Below are 13,596 nucleotides of genomic sequence, written 5' to 3'. Positions count from 1 at the left end.
ACACACACACACACACACACAAACACACGCCAGAAAGTGTTTCAGGCAGGTAGTGATAAATACTGCTAAAAATCTTTAGCCAGTTCAAGCAGGATGAAGGTTGGAAGAGTTAGAAAAGTTCCTGGTAGACAGGAGTTAGGTATTCTCTAAAGGCCAAAATGGATGTGTGACTAAACCCAGTACCATGTATAGCGTTTCCTGTTCAGGTCTGGCCATGAAGAAGTAATATTGCACTTTGTATTTTTAGCTTCTATCTTGAGGGGAGGTCACAAGGGTGAAAGGAGGACTGGGAGGACTGGGAGGTGATTGTGATTAGGGCGCACTGTGTGATATCCCCAAATAATCAACAAAAGTACTATGTTGGAAAAAAAGAAGCATTATTGCTTTGATTTATGTTTTGTTGTATTGCCAAGTGTGGGTGTGAGCAAATAGAGATAGTGAAGGCACAGAGGAAAGGTCTCTGGCAGACAACCTGACAGGAGGAAATGTGCTCCTAAGAACTCTCAAGGTCTTTGAATGTTTGAATGATAAGTTTCAAATCATTGATAAAACAGACTATTGAAAACAGTGGACCCAGAGGTTCTTGTCAGTGGTCCATCAGAAGACATATACACCAGTGTACATTGTTTGACTCAAATACAAAAATTTGTGGCAGGAACTATTAAGATGGAACAATTTCATACACATTTTAAAAGGCAGATTTAAAGCCCTTGTTTAGATATTGAGCAGTTAAACAAGCAATATCATTTCTGCCTTGCCTAGTGTCATTTCTTTCTTATCTAGTGTGATCGTAAGCACTTACACAGAAGGTCCGTCTTGGTTCAACAGAGTCATTAAAAACATTCTTAGTCTACTGTTACAGCTATCTTCATGGAATTGTTAAAAATTAGTATGTGTATCAAAGTGGCTCAGAACATATAAAGTATTTGGTCAGTATTTAGTAAATAACTGTTGTTCTCATCTTCCTTTCCCATAACTAGACTATATTGAGGCTGTACACAAAAGACAATAAATACAGGTTAGTGTCTGGGATGATCTGCTGAGCCAGTCTTAGTCAGTAGATTCAAGTCTGTGTTACCTTGGGTAGGTGAACTGGTTATCGTTTTGTCAATTTGATACAAATTAGTCATCTGGGGATATTGTGTCCATTTGACTGACTACAGGAAACTTGATGGGGCATTTTCTTGATTAATTATTGATGTGGAAGGGCCCAACCCACTATGGGCTATACTACCTAGGCAGACGGTTCTGAATGGTAAAGAAAGTAGACAGGAAAGCCATGTAAGCAAGCCAGTAGGCAGCATTCCACCATGGCCTGTGGTTCAGTTCCTGACTCCAGCTTCCTGCTTAAAGTCCCTATTCTGACTTCCCTTGGTGACAGAATGTTGCCTGGGAGCTGTAAGATAAAAATAAATCCTTTCCTCCCCACAAGTTGCTTCTGGTTATGATGTTTATCATAGCACCAGACATCAAAGTAGGACAGTAGTTATTGAATATATTATGTGCCTCACTTCCCTCTTCTGCAGAATGGGATCATATCAGTATCAAATAATGCTGATGAGTGGCTTGAAATAACGCAAACAATGCACAAACAATGTGCAGTAGAACCTGGCTCATACTGAAAGCTCAGGAAGTTATAGCTATTGTGTAGAATTACGTCATGGAATCTTAACTGTCCCACTACCTACACACATTTTCTGTTGATGGTTAGGTAACAATCACCAAGATGGTCTTAGTTCAAAACTTAACAAAGGCGTCGTTAGTGAGGGCAATCACCAATCCGCATCTTCTTTGAGAAGGACACTTGTCACTGATTCATAGGCTTAAGCAAAGTGTGGCAAATGTAGCCCCAGGGAGGGAACGTACTTGATTTTGCTCCACAGGTCGGGGATATTTGTCCGCTGGAACAAGTACACATGTTGGGGCGGGAACAGAATCCATCTCCACAACTGTTCCTGCAAATGGCTGCAGAGAACACAACACAAGAGGCAATGAGTGTCAACACCCTCCACCACGCTTCACAGTATGAAAGCCATATTTTTAAGGCTGTAGGTCTGGGAAACTAGAATATGGAGTTAGTGCCGCAAAATGTCTGACTTTTCAGCATGCAACAAAATCACCCACTTAAGGCATGGCAGTACGTCTTACAATCTCCTTGTGATGATGAACCAATGTAACTCTTTTAAGTTCTGCCTAAATAATGAACTCCAATTTCTTTACCTTGATCATGAACCAAAATTGCTTCTTTTTTTTTTTTAATTCAAATCTGAAAACTTTTGAATTCACGATTTACCAAAGAAGAAAGTCTAGATCCTTAGGGAGCTGGCAGAGGGGAGAAAACCCAGAGAGACTGAACATCTTAAAAAATACAGCCCACTATGTAAGAATGTACAATTGGTAGAAACAGAGACCCCAGGCCCTCATGAGTTGGCCAAATATCAGGTTCCTTGCACAGCTGGCTTCTGCCCTACACGGTCGTCAATCTATATCACCCTTCATAATTTCTCTCCTTTCTCCAGGCTTCTGCTACATCACCCATGCAACCTAGTCTGTTTCTGCTGTTCCAAAAGCCATTATGACAGGGGTGGGGATCGAAGCTTCCTACAGCTGTGACCTCTAGTGAGTAAGAGGGTCATCTGAGCCAGGAATATTAGGCTCACTGACATAGCACATACCACAGATACTCAAAACCTACAGACAAGTGCTCTGGAATGGGAACTGTCTCCCAGATTTAGCCAGGCCATTAAGGAGCTGAAAGATTTATCTCTTTATCCTCAGTTGAATTCCCTCTTTAAGCACAAAGGCTGTGTGCTGATTTGTTCTGTCTCTGGATGCAGGAAACAGGAGAAGGGTCTGTGAATGCCCTGAAACTACATGTAATTATCTACAGAATCATGCACATGAATCTAGAGAGAAGTCTCAATGCTCTCAAATAGACCCTGGACCTCCAATAATGTGAGGAACACTCTTTCCAGGAGTAAACCAATTGATCAATTGCTTTCCTTTTCTAAGATTCCTTTTAGCATTGGTATAATACAGACAGTGTTTCAACAAGTTTTCTTGAATGAAAACACTGCAAAAAATATTATGTTCTTAAGATTTTTTTTAAAAAAAGGAGCAAGAAAACAGCTTCCATCATCGAATACTTAAAATGTATTTGTTTCTGATCACTAATTTTTTTTCAATGAAATATGCTCCTTAAAATAGTTTTATTTTGGGTGGTGGTGGCACATGCCTTTAATCCCAGCACTTGGGAGGCAGAGGCAGGCGGATTTCTGAGTTTGAGGCTAGCCTGGTCTACAGAGTGAGTTCCAGGACAGCCAGGGCTACACAGAGAAACCCTGTCTCAAAAAAAAAAAAAGTTTTATTTCAAAGGTTCCTTCTTCTTAGCAGGCAGGCAAATTTAGGCTTAGATGAAGTGGCCCCATTTAGGTCTCAAATCAAGAGAGGCTTAAAGGGGGTGGAGCTTGGACAACTGGTTGTCTGTCAAGGCTTCAGTGTGTACTGCACACAGGACAGGAGGAAGCAAGACTGATGAACTTCTTCCTCCCTGTGTTCATGTCTCATTACAGCTGCTCCATTTTAACTGAAATTATGAATCCTAGCAATGTTGGAAGGAGTGGCAGACAGGATGTACATACTAGGAGTGTGGGTAATGTTAGGAGATGAATGAGTTGGTATTTAAAATGTGATACATAAGTGATGTGAGGTTGAGTTCTCATGCTGCCAATGACCCACCCACCATAATAAGCACAGGAAACACTCAGAACTTCTATGGACTCATTTTTCTCCTTAGGAACATAAATTAAAGGGGTTATATAGGAAGGTTCTTTTTTTGATTTACTTATTTATTTTATTTACATGAGTACACTGTAGCTGTCTTTTTCAGTTCTCTGACTCTATGATGTGAAGCTAATCCCAGCCCATTGTTTTACCAATGATGAGAATACTATGGCACAGTTTCTCTATAAGTAAATGCACAAGCAACTCTCTTCTTCCATTATTTCATGTTCTAAGATAATTTCCTTAAGGTTTTTTTTTTTTTTTTTTTTTTTTTTTTTTTTTTTTTTTTTTTTTTTTTTTTTTTTGTAAAGGAAAGCTAGAAAGTCAGTTTGGAAACAAACATGGAAACTTGGAAGTGCTTCAATGACATTTCAAGCCACAATTAAGAATAATAACAGCTGGGCATGGCGGCCCAAGCCTGTAATCTCAGCACTCGAATGTCGAAAGATGACCTGGGAGTTCAAGGCCAACTTGGGCGACATAGTCAGTTCCATTCCGGGGGACTGGCTAGAGACCCTGTCTTTAATACTACTAATTGAATAATCGTATGGAAAAAGAGAACAGAAACAAAACTCGTCATGCTCTGAAAATAGTAGACATATTTCTTTAGTGTCTTTCTGTGTGAAGCCTGCTAAGAGTTGAACATTAAACTTTGAAGCTTGTTCTGCATAGAAAGAATGCAGAGATATAAATGTATGAGAAAATTAACTATTGGTCCTCATATTATTATCATTGTTTATAAATTATCTCAGAGTTTGTTTTTGCTTCATAATGAAATATAAGTGAATTCAACAAAAAAATACTTGTTATCAAAAAATTCAGTGATTAAAATTTCGGAGTTTTAAATCTGCAATGGTTTTAATTTCCTCAATTCATCACATGTGACTTTTTTAAGATGTGAAGATATCAGAAATATTGAATTTGATGTAGCTAAAATTAGGGGAGGCTCATGCAAGAGGAGGGTACCACACAGCACATCCTCTCTGTTGATTCTGTGCCCAAGTTTCATACTCTCAAGTGTGCCAGTTATTTTCCAAAGGTGTTAATAATAAATATCACTGATCTACTCTTGACATAAATATATCGTAAGTATTTTCTTGGAAATATAACATAATGTCAAGGTTTGCCTAATGCAACCCATTAACACCCAAATATTTCAAGAAGAAGAAATGCAGGTAACAATACTTGCTGTGAGGTACTCAGAGTTGATCTTCTAAAGAAGGAAATGGCACAATGATAGTCAAAGACCCAGAGCAGCTAAAGTGGACACTCACTGGGCCATACACACACTCCTACAGAACTATGCTAGAAGGCTTTGTTCTCTGGAATTCCCATTCCTTACTGGTCCAATAAAACCTGACTCTACAGATTTTCAGTGTGTACCATAAACCTATCCCTTCTCCTCAGCTGCTCTCCCACTCAACAACGGCAGTCACATTCATTACATTGAGTGAGTCAGACTTTCCACAAGGCCTAAGTCATTCCCGGCTAGTGTGGCAGGTGTGTGGTGAGTGATGGGAGCTGTTTCCAGAGTCTGGGAGAGAGAGACCTTGCAAGTGTGAGACATCCACAGTAATGCCCAAGTGGCCTGAAGGAGTAATGCACCTTCTATAAATACTTCACATAGGACTTTCTGTGTTGGAGATGTTAGAGAGAAGGCAAACGACCATCCTTTTTAAAAAATAAAGCCAAAGCACTATACATTCATGCAAGATGTATTTAAATATTTGTGAATCGTGAAAGGATACAGTGGTTGTTTCTTAGTTTTGCTTGATTACTAGAGGTTGTGTGATTTTTGAACAGAAGGGGGGGAAAAAGAAAAAAACCAATCTTCACAATAAAACTTCAGACTTCTGTCCTTTTAAAGAACAGAAAAATAGCATTTAGGGTCTGTCTCAAACCCACAAAACCAATAAATACAGAGCTGGAGATGCCACCATACCCACAGTACCCTGGCTAGGGTAGCTTGCCTGTTTGCTGTTCACAGTGACATAATTATCTTTCCGCTAGTGAACACCAAGCCCAGTCTAAAGTCAAGATGGACTGTAAAAGAATGTGCTGTCCATGACCTGGCTGTCCTCCAGAACGGACACATGTGGGACACACAGGGAAAGGCCTATCAACACTTTACCTCAGGAGACCGTGAAATAAGACCCCTCTGGGTCCTTGATCATAACCCAAGAAACTAATGAGCTCTCTACTTAGAACTTAGAGACCTGCATATATACACTTTGGAATCTTAAAAAAAAAAATACTACTGCTGCTGCTAATAATCCCAACCTGTAAATTCTGATATACAGACGTTACAGGAGTGTAAGAGTCACATCTGAGAAAGCATACTGTCCACTGTAAGATTTGGTCTGTGGGAAGTCTAAGTTTGACTGCCCCCCCCCACACACACACACAAAGTCAAACAACTTAGATTATTTCTCTTGAAAACAAAACAAAACAAAAAAAAATTCTTTTAACTCTGGGTCAATTCAAAATCTCTGTGAGACATTGCACATCTTTTAAAATATTTGCCATGGGGCTGCCGAGAACAGCCCAGAGCTGAGAATGTGGTACAAAGACTTAAGACTGATCTTCTGATGGCCAAAACCTAGAAGTCCAAATGTGACCATAGTAACACTGTGGTCTTACCTGGAATTTTAAAGAAGAGGTGATGTTCAGTTATCTAGGGAATTGTTCTAACACAAAGCCTCCCATTTGTATCAATACACAAACAGTAAAAAGAAAACACCTGGCCGATCATTATAAAACCTTCATCAGTATCTGCCTCCTAGGTTTCTGTTAATGAAGTCTCAGCTGATATGGCTTCCTTCCCACCACTGAGCTCTCATTACCATGGTTGTGAGACCAATGCCTTTGTAGAGGCAGCCTAGCGTTCAAACACTGAATGTAAGGTCAGCCCCGAAATGGAGCTGAGTACACTACCCTAGACTCTGTGCCCTGCCCAACACTCACGGACAATGCATTGATTTCCTCCTGGGAGCGTCTTCCATCCTGGGCAGCAATAGGAGTGGAATCTAGAACCGCACACGTTGGGCCTGCAGGGGACAGACACGGTGATACACACGTAAAGATGGGAGCAGAAACACAAAACTGCCTTCGTCAGCAAAGCCAGAGAGAGAAGATTTCGGGGAAGATGAACAAATCAAAACTCTACTTCACATTTTGGGGGGTTGGGGAAGCAGATGCGTTAGAAGCTGGAATGGGGGAGGGTCCGGAACATCTAAACATGTCCTTTCATCTGCCCTCTTTTTGCTTGCCTTTTTAAACCGGGAAAAGAAAAAAAGAAACACATAATTTACTACTATGTTAGCATCCGGATGCGGAGAACAATAGGGACACTCCGTTCAAAAATCCTTGCCCTTGTTCCCAAATCCATTCCTCCTTGATCAACTTTATCCCTGGCTCTTAAGTGTCAAGGAGGGCTACTCAGAATGTGGAGTGCTGGATCTGGCGATTAGAGAACCAGCCGCACACGTCCTCAAACAAAAGGCTCTAGAGCTGCGCCCCCGACGGTAGGGGTGGGGTGGGGGTGGGGGGCCGAACAGGGCAGACCTATGCCTGCTTTCGGCCTGGCACTGAGAAACTTTCCCAGAGCCACAGACGTTGCACATGCTCTGCCACCCATAACCAAAGGCCTGACTCCCCATTGCCAGCCAGCAGAACCCCCCTAGGGAGGGCTTTCCACGGAGGAATTGAGGCTTTGGGGGGGGGGAGGGGGAAACCGAGGGGCGCTCCTGGAGCTCTTGGGGGTCTTTAAGTGTCCTCGTGGAGAGGACAGCGGCTCTACCCGTCAGGGAGGGCGTGGAGTAAAGGGCCGGGAAGCCTAGGTCCCCGCACCAGCCAGCCACCCCGCCGCCCACCTACCCTCGGAGTATTTCCTGCTGTCCTCGCCTGCGGACCCGGCTCGCCGCTACCGCGCCCTCGTCCCGGTACTCAGGCCCCGCGAAGCCACCTTCGGAGCCCGCTACTGCGGGCCGGACCTGTTGCGGGGGCGGCTGGGGCCGGAGCGTCTTTGGTGGCGGAGGCTGGGGCTGGCCATCTGTGCCCTGCGCCCAGAGCGCCACGCAACCCAGCCACACGAAGTAGGGCTGAAGACACAACCGCCGCCGTCTCCCCATCGCCGGCGCCAAGAACGCGCAGAATGAGGCCCGTGGAGAGAGCACTGTCGGAGACCAAATCCGCACGGCCCACAAAAAAAAAAAAAAAAAAAAAAAAAAAAAAAAAAAAAAGAAAAAGAAAAAAAAGAAAAAAAAATCAAGTCAGGGTCTGACCACCCTTCGTCAGCTCGCGGGACTCCCTTGGCTCGCGGTGTCCTGGTGTAGCGGGACGCAGCGTCAGCTCCGGAGCGGCAGCGCGCGGGGCGCGGGATCTAGCGCAGGGGGCAGCGAGGCGCGGCGGCGATGCAGACGGCAGTCCCGCGCGGTCCACGTTGCATCCCCCGGGCCACTGCCCCGAGCGACTCCAGGACCGCCAGCGGGTGGGGGCGGGAAATTACAAAAGTAACCCGAGCAGCCGCGGCATAAAGTTACAAAGAAAGCGGACCTCACAAGGGAAAAAAAAAAAAAAAAAAAGGAGGGGGTTGGGGTGGGCAGAGGCTGAGCGGATTCCCGTGCGCTCCGGGCACAGATCCTGGAAAGCTGCAGAAGTCACCAAAGGAAGCAGGCTGGTGAACAAAAGTCACCCCAAAAGAAGACGAGTGTCTCCTCAGGGCTCGTTTGGGGCAGCTAGGCGCGGGCGGTGGCTGCACAGCCCGGCGGAGGTGCGCGGGGGCCGGGGCGAGCGGCTGGCGGGAGGGAGGGCAGGAGGCTGGACGCCGGAGAATTTGCCGCGGAGGAGGGCGCGGCGCCGGGGTTTTAGAGGCCCGGCGGGGCGCGGGGCGGGACGGCGGGCGGCGGCTGTCAGAGGGGGCCGGGGCGCAGCGGTCCACACGTGGAGCGCAGCCGGGACGGAGGGGCCGCCGGCGCGGGGTGGGCGGGGACAATGTTAAGGGGCGATCTCAGGAGTGGGGTGGGGTGGGGTAATGGGGGAGGGGAAGAGGCTGGAAGGGGGGCAGGGCAAAGGCAGAGGAGGAGATTGAGATTGGGGAGTAGTGGGGGGGGGGGGGCAGGGGGAGCGAGTTTGAGTGCCCAGTCTAGGTTGGAAACCGGACTTCGGATGAGGGATTTGCGATCCCGGGTGCCAGAGGAAATGAGAGGGGGATGGGGGAGGTGAGGGTGAGGAGAGAAGTGGGAAAGGGGAGGGCAGGCCTGGCGGAGAGGAGGGGGCCAGGGCCCGTTGGAGGGGCGAGGAGGCCGGGCTTCCCTTCCGGCTCCTTGGCCGCTAGCTCTGTTTTGACTGCCTTACAAAGCGAGCAGACTGCGGGGGAGGGGGCAGTCAGCGGCCAGATTGGGAAAAGACCCCGCAGAGGCCCCCTGCCTCTTCTCCTGAGAGCTCCGGGTCTTGAGGACTGGAGACAAGGGTCCCCGAGAGTGCTACTGAACTTCCCAGTGGGGCAAAGGCAACATGGTGGAAGAAGGGACCCAGTTCTCCAACAGGCACCAAGACTCTGATGCAAGGTGGTGGTGGTGGTGGTGGGGGATTCACAGATGGCCATGGACAGACCCTCCCACTGGATCGCAACCTCTATTCTAGAAGTCGGATCGCTTTGCTACCCTCCACCAGGAACACCATCATCGGCAGGAACAAACAGGGGCTGGATGTTTCCAGATTGAACTGCATCTGCAGTGTACAGAAGGAATTCATATCATGGTGAAGGAGCCTTGGCCACGCGCTGCGCCACAGTCTCAAGGAGTTCTTAGAGGAGATGTACTCAGGTGTGACCCAAGGCAGAACTCTGCCTGGGTTCTTAAACAGGAGGGTTTGTTGTTGGATGGGGCCGGGGGTCACTTGTCAACATTGCTGGTAAATGGGACTGGGGCGTGGTTTAGTTTTTGTCTTGGACCCTTTCTGATTAATGATTAAACCTGGTAAATGGTGCAATGAATGGTCTGTAAATTTAGGGCGTCCCTCCGCCAGTTTCTGGGGTCTTTTGTGGCCCTGCTTTCAGGAGGTCTCTATGAATCCTTTGCCATCAGTGGAATTAATGGGCCAGGGGACCACACACCTCTGAAAACTAGGAATGAGCAGACAAGGTTTTAGGAAATGGTTCTTGAGAACAGTGTCCGGCTCATTCCAGCCTAGAGAGCGTTACTTTAAAAGAAATGAGTGTGCATGCTTGTTTTTCCTAGCCCGAATTGTCCAGATGTGCTACTTGACAGCCAAAAATTCTTGGAGAATTGGCACACCTCCCTCCTTTATTTCCCCAGTGTAGTTGTAGTTGGCAGATAGAGACTCCCAGGTAGTAAGTAGCCCTTCTAACAGCATCCTCAGAGCAGAAGAGAAAGTAGGAGCCACCACAGTTTGGGGGAGGGGAATCTGACAGCCACAGAGGTATTTTTCCCCCCTGAGTTTTGAGTCGAAGAAATATCCAAAGAGCTAAATAAGTGACCTCACGAGCTAAAGCAGCATTTTATTCTATCCTGTGATTTCTCATCTAATACTTAAATGACTTCATATTTCATTTCTGCTTATTACATTAAGTCCAAATGTTCTAAAATCGCATATGCCTTTATCCTCACATTCCATAATACCACTTTTAAGGAGCCTGCATAAAAAAAATACTTGGAAAAATACAAAACGAGGGCTCCATTAAGCTATTGGTGGCGGCAGCATTGTAATGGCGAAGGACCAGAGATGTAAACTTTTCATCAGTAAAGAACTGGCTGCATACATGCTCGATTCGTTCTAAGGAATGCTATGAAAATATAAGAAAACTTAATTAGGAGCGCTGTGTTCCTATTGAGCGGTGTCTAACAAAGAGGGTTCCAGGAAAATGAGCAAGGCGTGGACAAAGCCAGCCACGTGTTGAGTCACAAAGTAGAATGCAGGTTAGCAGGAACTCTGGAGGGCAGGAATGACGAGCCACTGCTCCATGCTTGCAGAGTTCCAGATTTTGAAAAAGTGTGGGTACAAGAGATCCCAGTGAACTAAACTCTCAAAATGCTTAAAATGGTAAATATATACATATATATATATATATATATATATCATTGAAATTAATTAAAATGGAAAAGAACTAAAAGCAAAGCAAAATAAGAACAGCAAACAGAACAGAGTAAGCAGTTAGTCAACAGCATATTTGGAACAGTAAGTCTCTAGCGAAATATACTTTAAGAATGAAAAAAAAAGAAATCTAAAATTTCATTCAGTGGGAACAGTGTGGGGGAGAAAGGAAGGAAGGTGGATAAACGTTATGTGTGAACCTGAACTCAAGCTCAGAACTCATGTAAAGGTCGAGTGTGGTGGTTCCCCATCTGTAACCACAGCATTCTTATGGAGAGTTGAGAGGGAGAGACCTGAGAATCACCCAGAAACTCATGCACCAGACCGCCTATAGCACAGCAGAACAAGAAGAGAGGCTCTTCCTTCACAGGTGGGAAGATGAGAACTACCTCTCAAAAGTTTTCTATGACCTGACAGTTACACTGTAGCACATATGTATACACACACACACACACACACACACACACACACACACACACACACTTTAATTTTTTAAAAGAATGCTGGAAATAGGGCGTAATGGTAGCTTAGAACAAAATGTTGAGAGAGATGTGAACAGTGGAGGCCTAGGTCATGTGATGTCATGGAGTGGGGCTTTATTGGAAACTAGAGTAGAAATCATTCAAGTTTTATCTGGCAAAGAATCAGAAAGTTACTGTCCATGCTCCTAAGATCTGAGTCAAGCTGAACTCTAAAGTGATGGACTACTTTTTCCGATGGAGGAAATGTCAAGACATGAGGCTTTGGCTTGGTTATTGCTCACTGAGTTTACTCAGATATACAGGGAAAGAGACTTAGATGCATGAAACATAAAAATATCCAAGAGCCCCAAAGGATATTCAAAATGGTTAGCCAGTCAGTTTAGAAGCTACTTCCCTACAGGTCATTACTTTCAAAATGTTGGGAGAAAAGATAAACAGTTATTCTACCTTTACTGGGAAGGGTAAGAGAAAGTGTTATTCTAAGAAAGATACACAGTGAACACAGGAATGCTAGAATGGAAACAACAAAACAAGCAACACTACTTAGCAAACTTTGCTGAAATGTTGATTCACAAACTAATGGCTGGTAAAAGGGTGAGGTCTTCTTTATTATGATTGTTGTTGTAACAAGACAGCGAGTAGAGGTGTAGGAGGAACATAAGGGAAACAGCTAAAGTGTCCCATAACAAAGCAGGATCTGTGTCGACTTCCGTATCAAAAGCAAAATATCACTTTCTCGAAGTCCAGCACTCTGTGGGAGAGAAAGCTGGGGAACAGTGTACAGAATAATAACTGCAAACGTCTGAAAACTGATTTAACCAATCAGTGTGGGTCTATCCATCATGTGGTACAGTAGGAAAGATCATATCTTTGGTTTGTTGTTTGTTATTTTTAAGTATCAAAAACGTTGAACCTGAATGTATTCATATACATTTTATTTAACTTCTAGTTTGCAGGACTATTAGAGAGTGTCATAAAACATTACATAACCATAGCTAGAAGGTGAGGTATACCAGATGACCAAATTTCTTCAAGTAGGTGACAGGAATGGAGGAAAGTCATTTTGGTTCAACAACTAAAAATAATATGATCATACCTAGGAATTTTATATACACAGGAGAAGTTAAAAACTGTATTTTGTATAGCCAAGAGAATATCTGAAAATTATTATGTAGTAATGATTTATTTTTCATTTTGAATGGGGGGGGGTTACTGGCATATTTGATTACTGGCATATTTGATTTAAGTAACATAGTTGTTGATATTATACCAAATAAAATGTCTTTTTTTATCATAGGATATGATACTTTAAATTTAAATTAAACCACTAGGGAAAAATAAAACAAAGACTGGGGTTTGAAAACATGGGTTAGATGTAATTTTCTCTCTAACCATTGTTAAATGTACTTAAGCTAAAGGAGAAAGAAGAATTATTATGCCCAGGAAGACTTGGGACAGTGGGAAGAGTAAGACAGATTGTGTAGTAAGCTTGTTATCTCCAGAATTACCTGGAAATGAGTGCCACATGTATGCCCAGTGCAGGAGAAGTTGGCTACTTGGAAATGCCAACATCATGGACTAAGAAAAACTCCTAAGAACACCAGCTGTCTCCACTAAAGGGTGGTCTAGCTGGACAACTCTAGACAACAGCTGTTCTACAAGTAAAACATCATAGAACCAACTCTGGTTCCCACCCATACCCCATCAAAGGTCAGATGGAAAACTGATACCCATGCTGGGCTGTACAAGGGGATCTTCCCACCCTAAATAGCATCCGAGAGGACCCAGTGGGTAGTGTGACTGCCAATCTTCCTGTGTAGTAAGGAGCCACCCTTTCACCAAGTCAATGGAGAAGCTAGACTTGCATCCTGTGTTAGTCAGGTTCTCCAGAGAAACAAACCCACTAGTAGTTTATATGTGGATATGTCTTAACTAGAGGGTTAGCTTGTAAAGCGCAGACTGAAAAGCCTCTTCTGCAATCTAAAAATCCATGGAAATCAACAGCTTGATTTATTCTAGGAAGTCAGAAGCCACAGAACAAAGGAGGCCAAAAGTGGAGTCTCAGTTTGAGGTCAAAGACAAAAGGGGAGAGAGAGAGAGAGAGAGAGAGAGAGAGAGAGGTTCAAGCATTTGTATCTTAGTTTTGTTTCATGTTGCTGCAATAAAGTGCCCTGACAAAAGCAATTTAGGAGAGAAAGGATGCATTAGAATCACCACT

The 13,596-nt window shown here is 44.3% G+C and overlaps 1 protein-coding gene across 1 annotated transcript in view; it reads right to left on the bottom strand.

Annotated features, from left to right (window-relative positions):
- Fbn2 (fibrillin 2) overlaps positions 1-7,994 on the bottom strand; it is a 208,441-nt gene extending 200,447 nt beyond the window's left edge. Inside the window, exons 1-3 of the mRNA XM_034518514.2 lie at positions 7,660-7,994; positions 6,748-6,830; positions 1,867-1,965 (exon numbers count right to left, since the gene is read on the bottom strand). Of these exons, the coding sequence (XP_034374405.1) occupies positions 1,867-1,965; positions 6,748-6,830; positions 7,660-7,913 (436 nt within the window). The 5' untranslated portion in view covers positions 7,914-7,994. The remainder of the gene's footprint in view (positions 1-1,866; positions 1,966-6,747; positions 6,831-7,659) is intronic.
- Positions 7,995-13,596: the final 5,602 nt, after the last annotated feature.

This window comes from Arvicanthis niloticus, chromosome 14, assembly GCF_011762505.2.
Source record: "Arvicanthis niloticus isolate mArvNil1 chromosome 14, mArvNil1.pat.X, whole genome shotgun sequence".
Lineage (NCBI taxonomy): Eukaryota > Metazoa > Chordata > Mammalia > Rodentia > Muridae > Arvicanthis > Arvicanthis niloticus.
Note: the sequence above shows the minus strand (reverse complement) of the source record. Positions and strands in the feature narration are given on the sequence as shown.